At 38.1% G+C, this 25,594-nt stretch overlaps 2 protein-coding genes across 4 annotated transcripts; one reads left to right on the top strand and one right to left on the bottom strand.

Annotated features, from left to right (window-relative positions):
• Positions 1-4,157: 4,157 nt before the first annotated feature.
• rmnd1 (required for meiotic nuclear division 1 homolog) lies at positions 4,158-19,123 on the bottom strand. Of its 3 annotated transcripts, none has more exons than XM_088625386.1 (12): positions 18,977-19,123; positions 17,593-18,052; positions 17,260-17,368; positions 16,348-16,423; positions 15,790-15,829; positions 15,077-15,177; positions 13,915-14,021; positions 11,318-11,382; positions 6,948-7,024; positions 6,290-6,410; positions 4,781-4,897; positions 4,158-4,335 (listed from the first exon to the last, which is right to left on the bottom strand). In XM_088625386.1, the coding sequence occupies exons 2-12, from the start codon at positions 18,043-18,045 to the stop codon at positions 4,303-4,305; spliced, it is 1,299 nt and encodes a 432-aa protein (XP_088481512.1). In that variant the 5' UTR covers positions 18,046-18,052; positions 18,977-19,123; the 3' UTR covers positions 4,158-4,302. The 3 variants fall into 3 exon arrangements, with proteins under 3 accessions (XP_088481512.1, XP_088481513.1, XP_088481514.1); XM_088625387.1 differs by having other exon boundaries at positions 18,941-19,062; XM_088625388.1 differs by lacking the exon at positions 18,977-19,123 and adding an exon at positions 18,750-18,908.
• On the top strand, positions 19,121-24,090 carry dcph1 (damage control phosphatase 1). The gene is made up of 5 exons (XM_088625385.1): positions 19,121-19,223; positions 19,797-19,902; positions 20,253-20,494; positions 21,473-21,638; positions 22,142-24,090. Exons 1-5 carry the CDS (start codon positions 19,165-19,167, stop codon positions 22,916-22,918), a joined length of 1,350 nt encoding a protein of 449 aa, XP_088481511.1. The 5' UTR covers positions 19,121-19,164; the 3' UTR covers positions 22,919-24,090.
• Positions 24,091-25,594: the final 1,504 nt, after the last annotated feature.

Here is a 25,594-nt window from a genome sequence, read left to right as displayed (position 1 = left end):
TCCATTATTTTTGCCACACTACCCCAGCACTGATCTTAGTGCCACAGGTTTAGGGTTCTGTCACATTGTATCAACAGTGGAACTTGATACTCCACTGCCCCCACCTTTTCAATCCCCTGGGGCCCTGCTCCGCCCAAAAAGCTTACACACAAAAATTCTCATTCAAAACAGGAAAACAAGAAGTAAGGGTTAATTCCACACTGTACAGCAGAAAGAAAAAAACACTATGTTTTGGTTGTTAAGCCTCCTTCAGCTTTGTAAGCAGGAAATAGCCAAATTAATCTTCTAATTAAATCTTGATTTGAAGACTTCGCTTCTGCCTTGTCTTTCCCTTCCAACCAGTTACTGAAAATCTAACATGTCATAAACAACCCATCAGCATTCCCAATGCAATTAATGAAAACAATAAAAACATGGATTAGGGCAGAAGATGAACAAATGCACAGTTTGTAATACAGAATTTGCTGGACAGCAGAGCATCATTTTCCCCAACGCACTAATTTGTAATTAATTTACTGAGTTAACTTCCAGTTCTGTATACAGAAGGCCAGCAGCTTTGCACCAAAGAACAGAATGGCTGTGGTGCACTGAGATTTTACAATACCTGCTCCACAGTAATGTAAATCCACTTTGCTTTGACACATAATGTGAATAACAATCCCTTCCATTTATATAGTGCTTCTTCATCTCAAACGATCCCTAAGCACTTGAAAAATAAGAGGAGACCCACTTCAGCTACCCTGAAGAGCAGTACCCATTTGGATGTTGCACGGCAGCCATTATATTCCAGCAGCTCCATTACACAGAAGATCCAGTAGAGAAGTGGGCAATGACTTAATCAATATGAATACCATCACTGGACAGTGGTTTGATATACGAAGCTATTGCCCTGTTTAGATATGATAAAGAATGTAGAACACCTTATTAAAAGGAAACAAATATTTTGAAAATCAAAACAGGCAGATTAGTATACATTGCAGAAAGGTACAGATAAAGAAAATAAAGATTCAATTATAACTTATATTCTTCTTATGCTGTAAAGCCATTTGCATTGTTGCTTTATACAGAATTTTAAACTTCAACAACAGTTGCTTTTGTATTCAAACACCGAAAACATCAAAATCTCCCTTCTGCTTAACCTCTTTCAAGTCACCTTTTCTTAAGTCAAACTAAAAAGAGGACATGCAGAAACCAAGGGCAGTGATGTCCACTAATAAAGCCGAAAACCTCACAAAATTGAAAATAGTGAAATACAAAAACCACAATGGACAGGAATTTCCATTTTGTGCCTAATGCAATCAATTTGTTTAACAAATATCAATGGAAAACACCAGGTTATTACTAATAATTTGCTTACACCCTTATCCAGGACAATTTACAACATATAAAAAGTTTAAATTCTATGTAAGTGCAATCTAAGCCTAATTAAGAGGTTGTTAGCTGGAAGAAATTAAGACCCAATCATCTCATCAGGAAGAAAGGTAAGTATCACGGAGTACCTTTAGGAGTGCATCAAAGATTCCAGAGCTGTTTGTAGACATGTGGGCTACCAACAGCAATAGATGACAAGTGTAGTTTTTTTACTATGAAACTACCTGATCTCACCTTCATCCAAACTCCACAGACATCCCTGGAAGCTGTCTTGCATTCTGCCAGCACTCACCAGGAACATGTTACTTTTAGATGCTACTGTACTATTAGCCAAAACGCGGAATTTCCTTCATCACTTAACAGACCAATGATTTGCGGGGATTTAAGAAAAAAAAACACATTCTGACCACAATCGTCTTCCCTTGGTCTACTGCTATGTGCCATCATCAACAGAAGAGAGGAAGACAGTGGCTCAACCAGTAAGGATGCATAATCAAAGTGCACATCGAGAGCTATAGTCTAGACATCACTGCTTCCAAGTTGGCTACGTCACTAGCAAAGTATGGCTGGGATTCCAAAAGCAGCATTTAGCTGTCCATATAGCTGGAAGCACATGGGGCAGATGGCCAAGTGCTGAAGGTGTCTGGGGAGAGCATGAATTGACCAGGGGTCCTCAGCTGTTTGATAAGACAAAAGCAAACATTATGACCTGGACCCGACAGTGTAACTATCCTGCAGAATTTGTCAGCCTCAAGAGGGTAGAAAAATGGCTGATTCCCATACCAAGTTTCCGAGACGCTACAGCATCATGATGTGATATTTGCCAAAATCTGTGCTGTGCCCTGTTGCTGCTGGAGCATTCCACACCAGCTTCCTTCCATATCTCATTAAGGCTGAGCGCTGTTGTACTGAGAGGTGGTGTTAGCAAGGCTGTCACCTGACCGGTAAATTGGCCACAAGAGTTATGGAATTAAAGTGCTTATTAAAACAAAGGGAAAATAGAACATTCAAGACCAGCTGAACACTCTTTAAGTTTAAAAGGTACATAAACAAATATATATCAAGAAGCAGGAAGTAGTGGAAGTTTTTCCACAGCCATTAAGGCAAAAAAATAGAGAAAGGTATGAAATGAAATTGAAAGTCTTCGCAAAAACATATTTCATTTTTCCACCTTGATGTTAACGTGATATACATTTTCCATGGCTATTTTTACCTACTTAATTGTATTCTGCTATTTCTGTTATCCACGCTGTTACACAGATTTCATGGGGATATCCTGGCATATTTCACTCATATGCATCACTGTGGGGTTTGAATACCAGCATATAAAGATGGGAGGACAGCTTTAGCTCTGCTTAGCAGATAATGTGCGCAGTTGTTCCTGCTTCTGCACAAATTAGGTAGTTAACGAACCCCAGTGACTGCAAATGTAAATATGTGATTTAGACGTTTAGAAGGTTTCATGTAAGGGCAAATGCACATCAGTAGTGAACAACTGAAAGTACATGGGGCAACTGCGTGTCTGAGACAGGACAGGGTTAGTTTCTAATGGGGCTAACAGAAGACAAAGGTGAAGCTGAAAGAATTGAGATGTAATTACTGGCATTACACACAGGTGCACAGAACAGATCCCCTCATGAGGGCTCTATGTAACCTATCTTTCACCAGAAAAACGTTTGCCTTATTAGGGTGCACTAATCATCTGACATTAGTGGTTTGCGATTGTGTAAACGCACTTTGTGAACAACAACAACAATAATAATATTAAATAGATCCCATGTGTTTTGTGTGTGGTGCTCAGCTTATCAGTTCTTGCACGGGAGACAAAGCCAAACTTATTAATAACATGGAAGGAATTTCAAATCGAGAGGGTTCTTCACAGGGTTCATGAGTATTGCCTCATTTGTGCCGAGACGGCCATGGACATTTCATTAAAGACTGCTCCCAGACTCCTGGCACAAACTGATACATTGATCCCATTCTTTACCTAGCAGCAGGTATATAACTTTGCAACTTACAACTGGCAGCCCACTGAAGCTCAGCAGGTGTGAGCCTGGTCAGTACCTGGATGGGAGACCTTCTGAGAAAAACGAAGGTTGCTGCTGGACGAGGTGTTAGTGGGGCCCGGACGGGGGGTTTACCCTGTGGTCTGTGTGGGTCCTAATGCCCCAGTATAGTATGGACGGGGACACTATACTGTAAACAGGCGCCGTCCTTCGGATTATCCTGACATTTTGTAATCATAAAAAATCCCATGATGTTTCTCAAAAAGAGTAGGGATGCAACCCCGGTGTTCTGGCCAAATTGACCCCTGGCCTTTACAAATCATGGCCTCCTAACAATTCCCATCTATGAATTCGCTTCATCACTCTGTTCTCCTCCCCACTGATAGCTGATGTGTGGTGAGCGTTCTGGCGCACTATGGCTGCGTCGCATCATCAAGGTGGGGCTGTACCTGGTGGTGGAGGAAAAATTACCTGTAAAGAGCTGTAAAGTGGAGTGTCTAGAAAAGCTACATAAGTGTAACAATAATCATCATCATCATCATCTAGGCATAGTGGAGGTTAACAACACATTCTGAATTTCTTTGACACACTGTCCTTCTGGGAATTACTTTGAAATTGTTATGAATGTTTTTCTTAATGTAATTATCTTGAAAAAGATTGAGTTTCATAATGCACAGGTAGTGGCTTGATCTAATTAAGGTCTCCTTTGTTCATTAAAATCTCTCAAGAAAAACCTTCAACAATGCCTAAAATTGTAGAAATTAATTAAATAAGACATACTTTTAGAATTTTCCTCTTTAATGTAAAGCACACATAACTGACATGTAAAACCATGCGATCTTACTGGTTCACAGTTTACTTTCTATCATTTCACACTGATAATTTTATTTCAGGTATAGAACATGTGACAGTACAGCATTACCAATCAGAAGACCACTCTGGCAAGTTCAAACATCACCTAAAACAAATGAAAGAAATTATATAAGAAAACTTGTCACTGGATCATGACACTGATTTTGTTGTGTTTTTAATAAGTAGAAGCATAAAAGTACAGCTGCACAAGGCTGTAGATCACATTTATGTTAAACCTGAATTCTAACCCTAAACAACTATGCACTGAAATCATGATTCAGGACAAACAGAGGTAACTGCAAAATGTGAGGAAATATTGCTCCTAGGCCAGATGAAAATGAACAAAAACCTGATACCTACAGTGTTAGTTGTATATTTAGGTATGAAACTATAAATGAAAAATGACAGGTTAACACAGTTATTTGTCTGTGAAAACTACAGTATAACGTGCTTCGATGTGTTATTTGTTATGGCTATGATCACAAAGCAGAACACGGTGCCCACATATTGTTTCACAATCATTTGTTAATACCCATTTTGGCAACTCTCACCTCAATCGTGATCAGAATTACGATCATCCACTCCAGACGCAGGCCGTGTTTCTCACTCAGGTGGTTCCTCATGAGATCAGTCAGCTCAGTGCAGTGCTGCAGCTTCTCGTTCATCACCTGGAAGCGACACGGAGACATCACTATTGACCACACTTAATCACTAAGACCATGCCAAAGCAGGAACATCTCACAGAACACACAGGCGGGCACCTGCAGCACACAATTAACCTCAAGAAAGTTGCAGTTGCACTATTTTACCTAAAAACCTTTCAGGAAGGTCTGACTAAAAGGTGTGAAGTCATAATCCTACAGATGGGAGTTTCACACTACTGGCTCCTCAGCCAAGCACAGACACCCAGTGTCTGAGCCTGCAGTTGCTCTTGTACTGTTCAGGATTAGTATTGCAACAACACATCATCATTAGGGTAAAAATAACCTCTCTCAAGTGGGTTTATAAGACATTCATATGTGTGATTTCAAGCATAACTGGAATCAGGGGAAAATGCTGCTGAATTCCAATCACATTTGAGTTTGGCACCTTTCTTATGAAAAATATCAAATTAAACAAACATAGAATTACTTAATCTAATTCAAATGTTACCAGCCACAGACCTGCATATTTCATCCTTGATACTGTATTTTTAGTGCACTGCATTCTTAGACATGGACTGTGGAAGGAGCCATGGAGCCACCAAGTGATATACAACTTAATTAGAAGACATGAAACCCCAGCCATATCACCCTGAACCTCACATCTTGGAACACATTGAAGATAAGCAGGTGTGAGCCTGGTCAGTACCTGGATGAGAGACTTGGGAAAAACTAAGGTTGCTGCTGGAAGAGGTGTTAGTGGAGCCAGCAAGTGGTGCTTACCATGTGGCCTGTGTGGGTTCTAATGCCCCAGTTAGGTGACGGGGACACTGTACTGTAAAAAGGCGCTGTCTCTCTGTGGGCATTGAAAATCCCAGGGCTTTGCTTGAAAAGAGTAGGGGGTATTTTTTACCCTGGCACCCTGGCCAGAAATCCCATTGGCCTTTACCAATCATGGCCTCCTAATAATTCCCATCTATGAATTGACTTCATCACTGTGTTCTCCTCCCCACTGATAGTTAATATGTGGTGAGTGTACTGGTGCACTACGGCTGCTGTCGCATCATCCAGGTGGATGCTGCAAATTGGTGGCGCTTATGTAGCGCTTTTCTTTGAGTAGAAAAGCGCTACATAAGTGTAAGGAATTGTTATTACACAGTTTATAGTATATATAAAGACATCAGTGATGAACAGTGACATGCTGTTCTGGAAGTGTGCTTGAAATGATATAATTTTAAATGTGGTCTAAATTATTTTTAAAAATGCAAGGAAGGGATTTAACAAGCCATATGAAAACTCTGCCACAAGTATGTTTTCATCAGTAGCATTCTGTTTACCCTGTGCGTTTCAAAGCCAAAGTCACAGTTCTAAAGAACTAAAGTTCTAAAGAATTCCTTCACATGATACACATTCCACTACCTTGACTCTGCGGTTGATGCTAAGGAACTGACAAGTCTTGTCATAGAGCTGTTCAAGGTTTTCTCGGTCCCAGTAGAAATCAGGGGTGATAAGCAGATCAGAGCTCAGGTTAATACGGTGCCTACAAACCAAAACAAACAAAATATGATACCAAACATAGACGCATTCTTGTACCCACATGGTGCAGAATAGTACTTAATAGTCTGAAACTGTCCTTTCTCCAATTTAGTCAATGATAATGCACTTTGCGTCATATTTCAAGGATACTGTATCTTCACTCACAATTCTGTCAATCTTTTAGCATGCTAAATTTGATATGGCATCAGAAAGCTGAAAGGGGCCTTATATTTAACACATATTTAACATGGCACATTGCCCACTGAATTTGCAGCTTAGCCTTGGTTACACCATGTTCTTTGTTGAAGGTTCCAGGTGTTATTATCACTGCACTACTGTGATTTTATCATACTGCAAATCTTTCCAAGGGAACTCACAGGAGCATTTCCTTATTCCAATAAAAGTGTGTGTCTATATTAGGGATTTTAACAATTTCAGAAATAAAAGATGGCAAAGAGGACAAATAACACTTTTCACTGTATACAATACACTGGCAACACAAGCGAACATCAGTCATCTAAAGACAATAAAAATACTTTACCTTAGTGCAAACAGTTCTCCGATTTTTTGCATGACTTCTGCCCGAGAAAGTTTGACCCTTTTTCCCGATTTCAACATCTGTTTTTATACAAATACAGACAGTGAAATTGACCATGTGTACTGTGAATATATGTACTGCCCTGCAACAGAAAGACATGGGCCAGAGCACACAAGTGGAAACATGTGAAAGTGCATTTGAACAGGGGGCGCATTTTACGCAATAGGTTGTGGGAGTGTGGAACAGGCTACTTGGCCATGTTGTTGAAGTCGAAACCAGGGCTTCTTTTAAGTAACAGCCAGCAGAGATCCCTAGATCACTAAGCTGCTAAGTGGGAAATGGGTCAAGTGAACCAAATGGCCTTCCATCATTTGTAACTTTTATCATGTTCTAAAGATATGCAATGACATATTTCTTTTGAGACAGTTAAAACAAGCACGGTGAGACAGTTTTATCAGAAAACCTGAGGTCTGTGATAAAAAATATAGTTTTAAATATCACTTGATACGGTGCTCTTGACACTGTCGATGTTACAAGTTACAATACTTTTAAATATTTTTTGTAAGCACCGAGTTGAATTGCAGTTATTTAAAATTAGTGCAACAGATATACTTGACTGCACCATCTGAATCCTTGTGTGTCAAAAGACAGCAGTTTCATTTAAGAGCGTAAAAAGAGCCAGAGTTAAGTCTGGACATCCCCTGTAAAACGAGGCATACCACGGGATCACTGAAGTGCAACAGAGCACATCACTGCACAGAAATTCACCTCGAGAGTAGTGAATTCAAGTACCTGCAATAATGAGCACTTCAGTGGAGAGCTGCGATACTTTCACTCTGCTGTCACAGACACTTTAAGGGTTGCAGAAATCCCAAGTTTCACAGAATGATGTGGTAGCTGGTGAAATGTATTTGCACAATTACTGTCCTGACCTCACGGTACATATTCTTTCTTATTAGCTGTGCTGTAGACCAAATGCAGTACAATATTTAGAGACAGATTTTGCATCTTTATTTTCTATTTCACTTTGGAGAGCTGGTGTCTTTAAAAAAAAGAATAAAAACAATCCCATTTAAAACCCCGTGTTTTATTCTGCTGCTGTCCTCTTTCCTTTTCTATGGTTCCTAAAACCAATCCTCAATGTAAAGAACAACTTAATTACTATTTACATTAGAATTTCAATGGTTTACATTGGTGTGGTCATACAAAGGTATGCAAATAAATGTAAAAGCAGTAAATGGGCTGAAAGAAGAGCAGCATTCTTTCTCTGACCTGATGCCTAATTTCATTCAAATTGTCCCTGCAGGGTCTCCCATTTGGCCCAACCAGTAAAAGACCTGAGTGCAGGTTGAGCTCTGAGATCGCAGGTTTGAGCTTGGGTCACGCCACAGGCTGACTCTGACCCAGATTCTTCCAGCAGCAGCACACACTCAGCTGAACCCACCAAGAGCAGGGCGGGATTCGTCAGTTAGAGTTCCTTTGTCTCTCGACGAAACAGCAACAACTGTGGCCTCCCCTATGAAGGCACAGAGTGTTGTCGATGCACTGAACCCCCGGTACAGGGTTGTGGAGCCTATGATGTATCAAAAGACGAGTGGTTTAATGGTTGGTGTGTCTGTGGAGTCTGCCTATACTTTCTCATTCTCCCCTGTGTGCGGCTGCAGGGTTTGTAGCTGGGAGCCACAACATGCGAAACTCCCAGAATGGGTGGGTATAACAAAACAAACTGATGTTTCAAAATTTATAACGGAAACAAGACAAAGTATTGTCCCTGTATTTAGAATGTGTTTCTCCCCCTGACTTCACCTGGTGTACGGTGTCAAACCCCTAGAGAATCAGAAAGAAATTAATTATTTTTTTCCTAGAACCACAAAGAGGGACTCTCTAACATGAGTTTGAAAATCAAGCAAAAATAGACTATTTGATAGACTATTCGCCTGTCATTTGTGTGTTAATGTCCCTTCAAACAAAATCAAATTTCTAGCTAGAAGCCTCTTACAACAAAAATCAGACACATTTAGATCCTCTAGAACTAGTATATCCAAATGTTTTGTTCCAAAAAACTTTGATAATTAGTTCAATATACAACCAACTGCAAATAAATACAGTATATATTTTTGAAACACAATGTTCTTGATTTGAACCACCAACCACACATAAAACTGTTTAAGCTGGTGTGGGAAGTTGTCCTCCTTCAGTGGAGTGGGTAACATGGAATAATGTCTAGCCCTAGGTTACAGAAGCCCGTCTCGGCTGGGGAAACCTTCCACCTCTGCAGGAGAGCGCTGGAACCTAGCAACCAGTTCTGGTTCCCATGGTGATCATTTTTCGCCTAACTGAAAAAAAAATTGAGCAACATTTTGGATTCACTGGGATCCCTTCACTGTAGTGCTGGCTCTAAAGTATCATAGGCACTAAGCAATAGTGCTGTATTAACATACTGGGTTGTTAATATATATTTTTTAAAAGCAAAACCAAATAAAAATTACCAAAAGAACTGGATTCAGCAAACTCTTAATTTTTTTCTCCCAAGGCTCAATGTTACGCAAGATTTCTTTCAGAAATAAAAACGTTTACACGTGAAATGGGACACTCAGCCTATATACAGTAGTTCATTTTGTTATTTAGGAAATAACTGATCCTAGCATCTCATTGTCTTTTTTTGGGGAGAAGCCAGGGCATCAGCTTCAATACCATGGCTTAGTAGCTTACTCTAGGCCTCTATAACCTTCTGTGTAAAAAATACCTTCTGTTCTCAATTTTAAATTTACTGTACTGTTGTTTGCCCTTATGCTCTTCAGGTAAATTTTTCAATGATTCTAAAGAGGAACACTGTATTTATCTTTCTGTGCCTTTAAGGATTTTGACTACTTGAATTTGGTTGCCTCATAGTATTCTTTGTTTAAAATTAAAAAGCCATGGTCTAAAAAAAAATTGTAGGATACTCCTTTAAACCTAGGACTGTATTTGGTTGTTCAATTTTGGAATGATTCTAGAACTGCAATATCTTTTATTGTATTGCCATGACCACAATATACACAGAAAATCTTACTAATGTATCGTATGTTTCTAACATAAACTTTTTCGATTTAAGATCTATACTTTTAACTACATAACACAGCTTTCTGTTTATTTTTTAATATGATTTCCCTTCCATTCAGCATCTAGAAGATGAAAATGATGTATCCAAATAAACACCAGTCTTTTTCTTAACTTAACTCCTTAAACTTCTTGATTCCCATTTTCTTTAGAACGACAGCATGTTTTTAAGTGTCGATTTTAAAAACTGTGTTCACAAAGCAGATTTAAAGAATAGACTGTGGTGATTTTTATGTTAAAATGTGCTAGTTATTACAGTTAAAATGTTGATAATAAGCAGTACAACATGAATATTTTATTTTAGAATAGTGGAAACATGACTGCATACGTTAAGGGGTTCCCAACACATTCCCAGATTATGGGTTAAACTGACAACTAAGAAATTATCAGGCCCCTGGTATGTATTGCTTACTGTGGAGGGGTGCTGGGTACTACCCAGCTTTGTTAAGTGAATTTAGTCATGACAGACCTCCCAGGACTCCAGCTGGAAACCAAATTGGGAGTAGACACACCTGACAATATGTAGTGTTTCATGGTGCTCTTTCAGTCTGATAGGCTGGCACAAGGATAGCTTCAGCTTTGTCTGCCCCCCAAATCATAAATTAAGAATTGCCAGTTCTTTTATATGATATAATGATCCATAGAGTCATCAATTTTATCTTTACACCTTAGCTCTCAGTAACATCCCACTTGGTATTGGAAGAGAGTGAGAATCAGGATGTGCAGATAAATTCCTCTGACATTCCAAACCACTGAGCTGTTCATCTTTAGACACAATTTAAGATCTGCAGTGTCTTCAAAGGTATCACCTCACAAGCCTGCATGTACTCAGGAAGTTATAGGGGTCACTGCATTGCAGAGAGATGACAGAGCCCTGACCAGATAATCCCCACCCATCTCTGGCTGTGCTGCCACTGGGAGAATGCCACCTGTCACTTTTGAAGTGACCTCGGATCAAACCTGCACTGTCTAAATCACAGAGTCAAAACAGTGAGTCACAGTGAATCACAGTGTCTAAGAATTAATTCCTTTACTATTTGAGAACGCCATGAGCTAATGAATCCACTTCTATGTTATTCTGCTTAATTCAGCATTATAATAAAGAACAGTGAATGCTTGTATCCCCGTAGGAATTTATTACATTACGGACAATCTGGATGAGATCACTGGATCTATCATTGCTGGCAAGCAAATGAGCTAAATGGGGCAAATGGCTTCCTCGTGTTTATTAATCTTTTTAACGTTCTTATGTGTGTGGGTTTTCACCATCTTACCTCTGGAATTGACTGAATAGATTCCACAAAGTTATCCAGAGATACCTCCCAGATTGCCAACTTTACTGTAGTAAACAACAGACAAGTAAAATCACATAAGTTACTTGAAACAAACACAGAAAAAAAAACTTAGGCACAAGCAGATACTTAAATCAGATAATTATTCTGATGAGCTCACTTTCATAGTTTGTGCATGCTTTATAATACATTCTTAGAATTACTTCACAGCTTCCACTTCAACTCAATTTTTGGTATTCAAGATTAATAGCTAAATGGCCACTTTCTAGTATGATTATTTCTTTAATCAAATCAAAAACTGTGACTGTCAAGAAGGAAAAAGTTGAATATCAAAAGGCACAAATTGTTATTAAGCTATCACAGCTTTAAACGTAATATTTTCAAGCCCTTCAAAAGCAGCAGCTAAGAGCACCCAAAATCTAAAGAATGCATTTCCAATTTTCATGTCCTCTAGGGCAGCTGTTTCTGTATTTCTGCGATACAGTGGCTTAGCATCTCCATGGTAACAGTACCACTGAGCCACAAGAGATACCCAAGGACACCGACAGATTTGAACACCCCTAGGGTTAGGCCTAATTCCAAGCAAATCCATTAGGCAAAACAGACTTGAGCTGATGAAAATGGAGCCCCCAGGTGGAAATTCGGTGCACTCACCCCCTAATATATAGTACTAGAAAAACACTGAACTGTGTTAAATAATAGGTGGCGTTAATCAAACTACACACAATCAGTAAGTTTAAGTTCTATCACTTCTTTAATATCTATAAAAGATGTGTGAAGGATGTGTGCATAATCAAGCCACCAAGAAAAATACAGAACAGAGATTTGCTCACGATGTTTAATGTACAGTATCAGACTTGATAATCGTATAAGGCCGTATTCCAATTCCCTAAAAAAAACCAGCATCTATTTCATCCTGTTAGAGGACTAGATAAATAAAACACATTACTTGTCAAATACTGTTGCAAAAAAAAAATGCTAGAGTATACATTACTTGGCTTAATCTAGAAAAATGCACTGCATATCATATATATTATAGATATTACAGATACTGTAAGGTTAATAGGAATTCATGCACATCTAGACTCTGTAGCTCTTCTAGTGATTCAGAATACGAACGTGAAACCATTTTTTGAAAATCATAAAGTGGTAGTTTTTTTTTAGTACATTAACTTTAAAACATGCAAAAATCTGAATTTAACAATTGTGATGCGTTTTAGGGGTAGTGCAGTGGTTCAGTGGTTAGCACTGTGGGCTTGCAGTGCAAATCTTGGGGGGCTATCTGCATGTGGGTTTTCTCCGAGATCTCCATTTTCTTTCCACAGTCCAAACACATACTTTATTGGCCGTATACAATTTCTTGCACTAGGAATTTGTCTTTTCGCATACCCCAGCTTGCTCTCCATGAGACACACAGACAGGGAGAGAGAAGCTTGGACTCAGAGCGCAGGTTCAGCCATTTATATAGGACCTGTGGAGCAGCTGGGGTTAAGGGCCCAACGGAGTAAGATTCCTCTGCCGGCCGCGGGATTTGAACTGGCAACCTTCCAGCCACAGGTGCAGATCCTTAGCCACAATGCCACTGCTGGTAAGTTAATTGGCTTCTGGGAAAACTGGCCCTGGTGTGACTGAGTGCATGTCCTGCAATGGACTGGCATCCCAGCCAGGTGTACCCTGCCTTGCGCCCATTGCTCGCCAGATTATGCTCCAGCTGCTCTGCGACCATGTACTGGATAAAACGGTTAGAAAATGAATGGATGATGTGTTTTAGGTGGTTCACTGTGGTTCATGACAGCTCTTGAGATGTCCCAGCGATGGGAGTCATTCCTGCTTTTTTCTTGTACATAACAGTGTTTCCCAACTCTGGTCCTGTGGGAACACTCTGTCTGTCCATTTTCATTCCAGCTGAGCTCTGCATCTCCAGTGTTAACTGATGACCTAACTTATCAGCTTGCTTGTTTAGTCTTTTATTTAACTCAACTTCAAGAGTACCATTTCCAACAACATCAGACCACAGAACTTAACAGAGCCTCCCTGCAACCTTGCCATTATTTCTGACTAAACAGCTCTTAGTAGTTGATCATTTGAGGATGAACAGACACAGGTATGAATGAACTGGTATCGGACGCTCCCACAATGAGTGATTTCTCCTTCTGCAGAATAACTTACATTTCAGAAAGTAGACCTGAATGAGGGCAGTTCTGAAATCAGAGACTGGGTAAGGTTGATGCCAATTACAAATCCCATTTAACCTTTTAAGAAACGAAAGTGTATACAAGTGTGCTTCAAAAAGAAACCTGAAATCCATTAGCCTGTGATTAAGAATGTATCTGGAGCAAAAAACAGAAGACACAGTGTTCCTGCAGCCCCAGGGCTGGGAACCACTGGCACATGACAACAATGTACAAAGTAAATAAGGAACTTTGATCCTTATTTTCTGGGTAGGCAAGATGTTTGATCTGCTGCACATTAATTAGGTTAAAAAAAATGGTCCTTCAACTAGAGAAAGTTGAAAATGCAAAGAAGGGCAATAAGAAATCAAGATTCCAGTACTGGAAAAACAAATGAGTTTATCTTACCTGATAATGAGAGTGCATTGGAAAATGCAAACTTTTCCAAAACTACTTGTTCAAGATCTAGCTCTGAGTTTAGCAAGATATTCCCATGATGCAACTTTGAGCTTCCTCTGAAAAAACAAGGACAGCGATATACAGCACAAGATATGAAAAAGAATGCTTTTACCTTAAAGGATTTTTTTATATCAAACACTGATTGAGTCAGTTTCAGAAGGAAAACTGAGCAACATGTACTTCATAAGAGAGGTCTAGATGAAGACTAAACAGATAAAAATAACAAAGTAAAATAATTATTTATCTGAAGTGGCACCTAATGAACCACTTCTCAAAAAATTTTCAAACAGCTTAGGATTTTCTTCTAAAACGTGCAAGATGCATTGCTACAAAAGCCAATAAAGAAGTCCCTTATGAGAATTTGGTACCACTGAAAAGCAAACAAAACAAAATACAGGTTATTGTGTATTTTGTTCACATTTTACCAGGCTTATGTGCTAGAGGCAGTACCAGCTGAAATTGCAAATACTTTGTGAAACAAAAGTAAAAACATGTACTAGTATTTTCTACATACTTTTCCAGATTTTTTACAGTCCGAATGCAAAAGGACACATTTATTACAGTGACTTGCAAAAGTATTCACAGTTGTCATATTTTGTTACTGTAAAGTAGTTTGCAATCATTTGCAACTATCACTTGTGACACTTTGAAGAAGCAATAAATATTAGTTATATACACAACAAACTCCACACAATTCAAAGCACCAAAACAAAAAGAAAACAGCGAACAGAATTAATATGAAACAAAAATTGAAAAGTTATGTATTTATTCCCTTTGCTGTGACATCTCACACAATAAGGTGAGTGGCCACTGTCTGTGTGCAATAATAGTGGTTCTCAGGATCTCAGAATAAGTTATTACCTGAAATACAAGACATAAAGTATTTTTCCATACTATTGATCCTGAACTCCACACTAAGATACAGTGTATTCTAAAGTGAAGACATTAATTCACAGAAAACATAGGAAATACTTCTTATGTGTGAAGGTTTATTTTTTAAATAAAAAGACTGTATAGCTTGAACGTTATACATAGCACACTGATATCAAAAAAGAAGAAAAAGACTTGTTTACTCTGTCTAATTGAATTAGAAGAAGATATTCAAACCTACTCCCCAATTGTGTAGTTGATCTCTTCATTCTCCCAGTGAACTAGTGCTACTTCGTATGGCTGGATCTCATGATTCTCCAGGATTCTCATAACATGTTTCATCTAGGAAACAAGAACTACTGTTTTCAGGAGTCACATGTGAGGGTTAAAACGAAACCCCCTGATGACTCTACCAAAATAAACAATCGAAGAGTATTCTACATTGACTGTGGTCTTCTAGCAAGAATGAAGTACTTACAATTTAGCTATGTATAGTTTGACTTTGCTTTAGTATTACATTTAAATCTTAAAAATCTTGCAAAACATCCAGTGGCGCCTTAAAAATCCAAGCAGGCAAGTTATGAAACCAAATGTTAAACAAGACAACTTAACAAATTCTATACTGTTATGAACAAAAATGAAACTCAATGACATATGTTCAAAATAAAACAAAGTGTATGCTCTTAGACCTGGAATAGTGTTTCTCTAATAAGAAACAAATGCAAGTGTCTTTATACAAAATATGATGTTATCCTCTGTGTAGACTGTATTGTTCCGTTCATTTTCAAAATAAAACAGATTTAACCAAACTGATTATCCCAGTGAACAAAATGGATCAAGTAAACAACAATTATCAATATTTTAGTGGCCTTTTGATCAGCTTCACAAAAAATTGATAAACAAAAACGATTGCATCAGTAATCAGGTGTCTCCAAGGCTTCTCGTCATACACACCGTCTTATCTTCCACATTCCAGAAGACGACAGAGCCCTCCCTGTGCCAGAAGAAATATACTCATTGTCAGCAATGGATTCCATGGAAGTGCAGGGCTTCATTACAACATAAGAGTGCCAGACAAAATACACAAAAATTCTGCTTCATTAACACAGCTGGGCAGTTTGTTCCAGACCCCCATGAAAGAAGTAAAGAAATGCTTTATGATTTCAATCCTAAATGCACATCTTCTTGGCTTCCTCAAGTCTTAGTTTCAATATCAGTCCTGGGGTAGATCCTTACAAATGACTGCTTCTTTGAACTAAAACAACAATGCAACCAAAGCTGTACACAATATTCTAAATAAGATCTTACCAATGCATTGAATAATTTTAACCTGGCTTTCTTTGACCATTTATTCATTAACGACAGTGAAGGCAGGGTGCACCTATCTGATCAGGCAAGCAGATTACCATAGAGAATGTAGCAGGGAGTTCTCTCTCAGCCGTATCAGGCAACATTTCTGTTGCAAAGGAAAGCATGTCTCCTTGAAAATCTGTTTGCAAAAGTTCTACTTACCTGAAGAAAAAGATCATTGCTTGGTCATTTGGTTTTGAAGCCATTTCTGTACCAACGACTAGGACATTTGCAGCATCTAGGATAAATATTAAGAAAGATAAGATAGAAACATATACAACAAAATGAACATTAAAGAAACAAGCCTGTAATTTTTTACCTATAAATGTTATACAATGAAAACATACAGTGCTTGCAATGCAACTTCTACTGCACAACCCCCTGTATCAGAATGCTAAGATTTTAAGATGATCCTCATTTTAACTCCATATAAAATAATCACTTTAATTTACATGACTTGTTGACAGGCAGATTTTGCATTGTGATTATATAACATTCTATCTTTTTTGATGAAAGGAAGCAGATATTGGAAAAAAATGTTTGTAACACGAACACAACCTTCAAACGATTCTGAATTGTATCTGAGTTGACGAAAACAAGGATGATACACATTTAAAACAAAAATCACATGTACATTTAAATGTACTTTTAAAACCTGTGTTAAAAAACACTTTCAGTTACAACAAGTAAGACTGTCCAAGGAACAGCTAATGTCAGAACTGAATTATACTGAGACCTTTGAATTTAAAACAGCTGTCAACAGCAGTATCAAGCAACATGCACAGTAAAAGCCTTTAAAAACTGTGAATCAGAGTGAAGCACAGTTTGAACCTTGCTCTTTAAAAAAAGAAATATACAGTGGATACTGTGCACGATGTATTAAACATATTTATCTTTTACATTATCTCATCTGCATAAAACACCATTTTTAACACAATATGTGAACACCTTTCACTCCAAACATAGAGGAAAATAGCAAAATGGTTGTACAATTAATTTTGACAGCATGGCACTGTCAGTCACTCCAGGAATTTGGTCTAAAAGACTAATATGTCTATTGCTCTAAAAACGTACCTCTCGGCAAGTCTGTAATTTCAGCATATCCATGGGATATCAGGTCATGGCACAATGTCGGCAAGTGATACTGGTCTGCTGTTGCATAAGCAATGCACTGCATCACACCCTGTGCAGAAATCAAAATAAGAAAGTCCATTACAGTTATGAGTGATTTTTCAGTACTTGAATGAAAACGAAATAAATCAGTGCACTTTGAGAGAAAAAAAGTGTATTTTGACATGGTACTGCAAACATTCATGAATTGGGATTCAATGCATTTTGCAGAGGACTGAATTCCCTCCCTCTCTGAGGCCTAGGTCAATGTCAGATGTCAGGGCCTGAGACAGGTACCTTGTCTTCCTGTGGGGGCTGGTTGGTTCTGGATGGCTGTTTGGTCCTTGGTCCCTTGGGTGGCCTTTTTCCAGGCAGGCCTCCCTGTTTTGTTATAGGGCTGGTGGCGGTAGTCGACAGAATCCGCCTCTGCATTCCCAGGGGGAAAGGGAATGCTTCCCGTGTATTCGAAACACCAACGAAGAGGTTCCCATAAGTAAAAGCACTACTTGATTGCAAACTGCAGTTAATGGAAATACTGGAATAACCACTGTGGTTATTGTTTTTCTTGAAAGAATTTAAAATAATTCCCTCACTCAGGGGTGTCTTGTTGAAGCTCAAGGGACTTTGCCGACTCTCCGGCCGTCCAATGAAAAGATTTGCGGTGCGGCTGGCCGAGAGGAACCTACTGAAATGCCTGTTTTCAGGAAACTGCTGGAGCCTCCGCAGAATTCCGGAGAGCCGTAGAACCATTGTTTACCTACATGGAAGGGGAAGAGCGTGGGAACAAGAATTGTACGATTCCGTCCGTAGAAAAAAAAGGCAGCATTGTAAAGGACTATGATTGTAAAATGGTTCACAAACTTTTTCTCCACCTATTCTGGAAGAAATTGATTGAAGCATTTAGATGATCTGTTCTTGTTGATGTTAGTGTTATAGTACCTATAGAAATGTAGTAATCATAATCATAATAATATCTTTTAATAGAACGAAGTGCAGTGGTTACAGATCAAATATAACTGTTGTACTACAACTTGTAGTACTGGGTTACCTTTTCATTTCTCCGGGATACTTCACGTTATATCTGTAGCTACTAACACTGCCTGTCTGCAGTTTCATATCGCAATCACATGACGCAAGATAACGTGATAAACTGGGAATCAAATTGAAATAACGTCACGGTCAACAAAAACAAGTGGGATCGATATTTAAAACAAGCGAATATCAGTTCATCTGAATATGAATAACATGATTTACAGGAAAGAAAACAGTTGAGTATGAACATCGATTTCACGCTAAATAATGTTACGGTCATCATGACATTAATGATAGTTTTTTGTTATCAGAAACGATTATACATTTGTTGATACATATTTTTAATCCAGAAAGCAATGCATATTATTTATGTGTAAGTAAGCACTGCGAGAGGCCCCTTCACATTTTCTCAGAAGAATTACCTCATCCAGCCACTCTGACCTTGAATCATACATAATTCCAGTGCTTCTAAAACAGAATAAATACTATTACTACGCAGTTCTTAGTACATTTCAATCTGCAACTATGGTCTATGCTATCCTTCGAAAACGTCAAGAGCTCATTCATACATTTCAAAACCTCTCATTTTAAATTACCTTTAAAATTAACTTACAGTTAACATAAATACTTCATTGTTTGGGAAAAATACCTGTTAATTCCCCAAAGTAATATAAAAGATTGGCTGACACAACGTTTTAGAAGATACTTTCGGAGCTGCATTCCCAGTTTTTTAAGAAGACTTCATAACTCTTTCAGTATTTCTTCGGGTTGCTCAATAGTGATCATGATAAATAAAGTTGAATTTGAATTTCAACCTGACACTTCCTGGTTGTAAAGATGGCAGCGCAAGCCACGCTCAGAACGTTTCCAGATTGCCTTTCCGCCAAGTATACGGGGTTTGTTGCTATATAGTCTTGGTGTCAGAGAATATGCACATCTTTAAAATAATATGATAAAAAAATCTATGTTTAATTGTGGATATTTTAATACCGTCACCGTACCTTAAAGTATGTAGCTAATTTAAGTAGGATTCTGGGCTGTAACGTGATTATGTAATCTATGTTGTTATGTGTAGCTACAAGTGTCTGTTTTTTATTTTTTTAATGAGCTTTGAGAGGCTTGTTTGGAGTAAACAAGTTATGTACGATAACACAATATTTGTTGCATATATTACATCGTGAAAGGAAATTGCATTGCTAAAGCTGTTTCTGATCTTCCTATAATTAAACATCGCAGTACGTTCATAGTTTAAGAATTTCAATTCAGTGTTTTCAGTAGTTAAGGATCCAGATTGGATTTGTTTATGAATTTGTCATTAATGTTATTCTGATAACAATTGCATGGTATCTTTATAACAATGAAAGTAACAGTGATACTATACCACTCTCACGTGGCTCATCACACTACCTTTTTATTAATCTAGAAGTCCAGTTAATTCATGCAAAATTATTTATCTGTTTTTCATACAGATCGTTCGCGTATTTGACAGTAAAGGACAGGTTGCCAAAAATTCTGACCAAGGTTATTGACACCATACATCGGTATAAAAACAAGTTTTTTGAAGAGCATGGGGAGGTGAGTTAGTAGACCCTTCAATTCTTATGATTGCAGTAGGGTTTATTTATTCAGGATTATGTTTTTCATACTTATGAGTGAACAGTTACTCTATGGATCACCATAGATCACGTGCATTCATTTCCTAATATTCACCATAGAAGTTGAATATTGTGTTAATCCGCTAAAAGATTAAGAATGATGTGAAAGCTGTAAAGGTCATTTTGTACTGTGGCATCAGATTTTTGTCATCTTGTTAACAATAATTATGGCAATTCGTACTGTGTTTAGTGCTGGATTTAGAAAGCTCTTAACAGATAAGTAGTTGAGGAATATTTGTATTTATTAATGCACCATTACTTCTGTTTTAGGAGGGTTTAGAGGCAGAAAAGAAGGCAATCTCCCTCCTGTCCAAATTAAAAAATGAGCTGCAGACGGACAAGCCAATTCTAGCCCTAACTGATGGACTGGTGGACATGGACATGTGGAACCAGTACCTGGAGAGACAGCAGTCGTTGCTGGATGACAATGTGCCGCCAAGTTGGTTTAAGTCCCCTTGGCTGTATGTAGAGTGCTATATGTACCGGAGGATTCAGGAAGCACGGTGCCTTAAGTATGTTTCCCTTTCCTGTAGTGTCAGCGAATTTAATTGGAAACTTCTGTTGTGTGTAGCCTAGTCAGATTTTGTACATTATGCTTCGGGAACAGCACAACACTTAAGTGCAAGTAGCTTTCTGATAATGTATAGATGAATATCGTTTATAATCTTACAGTTAATTTGCAGTTTTACTTAAAGGTTCGATAAATGAAATTGATTGAAATTCCTGCTTTGCGCCTAAAATGGCAGATGTATAAAACACATTGGACATGAAGGCTGCTTGCCTAAATTACTTAAATTAAAACCAAAGTTAATCTAAGTATCCATTGAGATCTTTGCATTGGGGATTACTTTTATTTGCCCACCTTTAAGTGTTTTCCTAGGCTATTCATTAAGCAAAGTGTGCTATGTGTTGCTACAGAATGTGCATATTTATTCAATTTTTGCAAATAATACATACTGTAGAAAGGAATAGGTGTTGTAATGGCTTCTTTGTAATTTAACCTGTATCAGAAACAGGCTTATATATATATATTTTAATATAATTATTCAGGTTTTAAATCAAACATTTAAGTTTTTCCACCCATAAGGCTGATATTGTATTATATTTTTAAGTACTAATCATCTTAAAATGTTGTTAAAAATAGAGAATGTCTTCCAAATATATCTGTATTCCAAGAAACAGATTCATTGTTTTAAATTAATGCATTTATTTAGAACATTTTATTATGGTAAGGCCAAACAGCAAGATACATATACAAATACACATTATTGCTATTCGAATGGATGTTTGTCAATATTAACATTAATTTGAGGATTTATCATAAAATTGGACTATATAGCAGAATAAGAGAGTAAGTAGAAGTTATGTAGGCTGCCTAAACAGTGGGAATTATAAAATAACTTTTTTCTAAGACTTTGAAATCATTGTAGACAATTTTCATTTTTGTGAACAGATGTTGCTAACCTAAACTAACATAACTTTTTTTTCAGTCCTCCAGTTAGTGATTTTGATGTGTTTGAGGAAGGAAAGACTCAAAGCTTCTTTGAATCTCAACAAGCTAGTTTGATTCTCTGCACATATCTCCAAGGTCTGCATAAAGACCTGACAGATTTGTCTGAGGAGCAGCTGAGAGAGCACTTCATTAAACTGCTACAGGTAGGTTTGTTCTTAAATGCAAAACTAATGCATTGTTTTAGGAACAGTATTTGCCTCTTAATTATTTATGATGCTGTTTAAATTTAATAGAATTATTTCTGGTGAGGTCGGAATTGTTAAATCTCTTGATACAACTGGGCTTTAAAAAGAATTTGTCTAGAGTTCCATGCAGCATTGTTAATACCTAATGAAACGGTCGTTCATTTACTTATACAAATTTCAGAGCCTGAATATTGTAATATTGGGTTGCTATTATCACACTTGCTTAATAAAGCATATAAGATTTAACAGATTGTGAGTGTCATAATGCTGAAGTTTTAGGAGACAAGACGTTATTCTGTCACAATCTGAAAAAATAGTTAAATAGTATTTTATTAGGTTGATGAATATTATTTGTATACTGTAATATGTGTAGTTATGACTTAATCATTAGAGAGTTCTACCGGAACTGCGTCCTTAAGAATATTCATCTGACGATTATCATTATGTTCTTTGATTTGTAGGTGTCCCTATGGGGTAACAGATGTGACCTCTCAATTTCAGCTGGGCAAGAGAATTCACAGAAGTCCAGTCCGATTGATTCTCTAGAAAGTCTGAAACCTTTCATCCTAGTTGATGAGTCCACCAAGATTTGGACTACCTTGCTGAACAACAAGCTAACCAGAAGGCCTGCAGGATCATCTAGAAGAGTTGACTTCGTCTTGGACAATGCTGGCTTCGAGCTCATCACTGATCTGGTCTTAGCTGACTTCCTTGTGGCCTCCGGCCTTGCCACTGAAATCCACTTCCACGGGAAGTATATGCCATGGTTCGTCTCTGACACGACAAAGAAGGATTTTGAATGGACACTAAGGCAGATGTTATCAGCCAGTCATTTGTGGATGTCTGTGTGTGGTGCTCGGTGGCAAGGCTACTTGAAGGAAGGCATCTGGTCTTACCAAGATCATCCTTTCTGGACTCTGCCTCACGAATTCTGTGACATGGCTGCAGATGCTCCAGAGCTATATGCCGAACTGCAGAGAGCTGACCTAATCGTTTTCAAAGGGGATTTGAACTATAGGAAACTAACAGGCGACAGGAAGTGGGACTATGATGTCCCATTTGAAACTGCATTAAGGGGATTTCACCCTGCTCCTCTGTGCAGCTTGAGAACTTTAAAAGCTGACGTGCAGGTTGGTCTGCAAGCCGGCCAGGGGGAGAACTTGACTGCTGCAGACACAGATTGGATGACTAGTGGAAAATATGCTATTATTCAGTTCTGTGGGCCTCACAGGGGGTAACTCCGTTCACGGCTGGTTGCTCAGAATGGTAGAATATTGAAAGGGGCATGAAATAATGGGTTCATTTGTTTATTCCTCTATTTAGGGTAAATAAAAGTTTAAAAAAAAACAGTCAGATATGTAATATCTGGAGTGTCCAGAAAAGCGCTATTTAAGTGTAAGCAATTATTATTATTATTATTATTATTAATATGGCCATTGGAAACCATAACAATTTAAACTATATTTACCATGCAATTAATCAGTGTTTTACATGCTATCAGTAATGCACAAGGTCATATGATTTATTCTGTTTAATCGGTACATTCTTGTGCAGCTAGTTCAAACGCCTTAGACATATTTGAATAATTGCTTGCACCTTCAGTAACGGCACACACAAGTATCCAAAAATAATTGACTGTATCGGACAAATAGGTTATAAATTTAAATTTTAAACTGTAATTGCTGTGAAAAAAATCTGAAAGGTTCCATTGTTAATTGTTACCGTCAATTTCATGCATGTTCAAATTTATCAGGTTGTGAGAAACTGGCAATATAAGGCATGGTGGGTACTTTGAGCTTCCACTGCAAGAAAAATGGGTCAGAACAGCAGTTAACCTTCATATTCAGTTCATGCCACTCTTGCATCCTATATGATGATTGTTATCAGCTACTTACATCATCTGGGTGGACTACAGAATTGCAATGTACAATGCACTTAGAACATGAATAGTAAAATAGTATTGTTTACATGAAAGGCCTGAAGGAAATTCCTGCACATGAACCATGTGATTTTGTAATGGTTTTTCAGAAAAAATGTAATATTTTGGACGAAAGCCTTATGGCCATCTGAAAGAGAGCTACTGTGAAAGTTTTCTATCATTTTTCTACATAGCTGTATACCTTGAACCTTGCAGTTCACATATCCTGCAAATGTCATCATATTTTGTTTACAGACTTCAAATAATGAACTAATCCTTTTATTTCTGCAGGTTTTTGCATGTACTGATGCATGCATTTATGTTTACAGATCTCTAATATTCCATTTGCATTTTGTAAGCTTTAATTGTGCAGGTTTCACTGGAGTTCAAATACCTCCACATCTGTTGTTTGTAATGTCAGACTTGTCAGTGATGGGACTGTTCTTTCTGGTAGCTATTTTTCTTCTCAATAATAAAAGCACTTTAATCTTTGCAAGCTGTTTTTATTGAGCATGAGTACTCATTGCCTACAGCTTAGGAGGTAATCGATAATTCTGAAACACTACTTTTTTTTTGGAGGTTTTGAGGCATTTGAGGTTTTGGCAGAAACTGGGAATTTCCTGTGTACAATTTTGAGCCAGAGAAAACTTCCGTTAGTTCTATTAACTGTTTCATTTCATTGTTCCCTCTGCATCCTGTGAATTTTTATCTAAGCAGCATTCTGCTTTTTCCATCCCACGATTCTCAGTTTTTACAAAACCCTAGTTGCCATATTTGATTATTTCTGTACTACAAAATCTGGAGTTCATTAAGGAAGGCACGATTTAAGCAGTGACCAGAGGACTACTGCATTCCCTTGGGAAGCTGTGACTCCCGAAAGCAAGTTAGAAAGTTAGTCATTTAATGACATTTAACACAGACCTCTGAATTAAACTGGAAAGAAGAGACTTCTTCTAAGTTCATCTAGTAACCCTGAATGACCATTAGGATTTAGTATTAACATCAATGCAAGTGTAGATTTAAATAAAGTAATTACTAAAATATAAGTAATTGCTTGGCACCCTCTACTGCCAAGGTGATTATTTGCTGGAGGATATACTCAGTATAGCTGTTGAGGATCTGCATCTGTAAAACACCGATACAGTAGAACACAAAAGTCCAGGAAAGTGGGCTGACTTTATTGATGTGATGGGCTCCGATTAAAACCAAACAGAAGACGTCAGAAAGAAAAGAAAACCCAACTTACTTTGACCTCTTAATTGCTCCAGTCTGCTCTTTCCCTAGTGATGAGTGATGGTCTCACATTTGAGGACGCTGGTGGAGAACGGGGGGGGGGGGGCAATGGCAGGTGCAGAGGGTGTATGTTGGGGGGTAGCCATGGAACTGTCGACTCTGGTTCCACCTACGATGATGTTGAAGTACGGGGTTCACTGGGGGGATGTTGGAGGCAAGAGGCTCATTAGCAAGGGCGCTAGAGGAGGAGATGTTGTCGATGGGGTGCAGGAGGAAGAGTAATCAGTCCTTTGGTAGTATTTTCTGAGTAGACCTGGAGACCGGATTCAGATCCAACAAAAGGAGCTTTACAGGCCTGTACTTCACAGTGGGCGTGCTAGTCTCTAGGGGAGAGAGAGAAGGTGTAATAGAGAGTGCGACTGCAGTCTCCCGTAACAAGACGTAACAAGATGTAGGAGGAAACAGACGCGGTGAATGTCAAGGTGGTAGGAAAGCAGAGCAGTCCAAAACGGGAGGGGTGTTTAGGAGCAGAACGCCTTGTAGGTGGAATGCATATGTCTGCGACTGTAGATACTATGGATACGTCCCGAATTACAATTTACATTAGCCACAATGGATAGTTTGTTTTACACATGTACACCTTTGTGTGGAGTTGTATTTCAACGTGAAAAGACACTTAAGCCACGTACTGTAATTATCATGTAATATATGCGCTACAATTATTAAAATTAATTGACGTTCAGTGGTTTGATATAGTGCCTAA

The sequence above is a fragment of the Lepisosteus platostomus genome, chromosome 3, assembly GCF_059453375.1.
Source record: "Lepisosteus platostomus isolate fLepPlt1 chromosome 3, fLepPlt1.hap1, whole genome shotgun sequence".
In the NCBI taxonomy this organism is placed as follows: Eukaryota; Metazoa; Chordata; class Actinopteri; order Semionotiformes; family Lepisosteidae; genus Lepisosteus; species Lepisosteus platostomus.
This window is presented reverse-complemented; position numbering and strand designations above follow the sequence as displayed.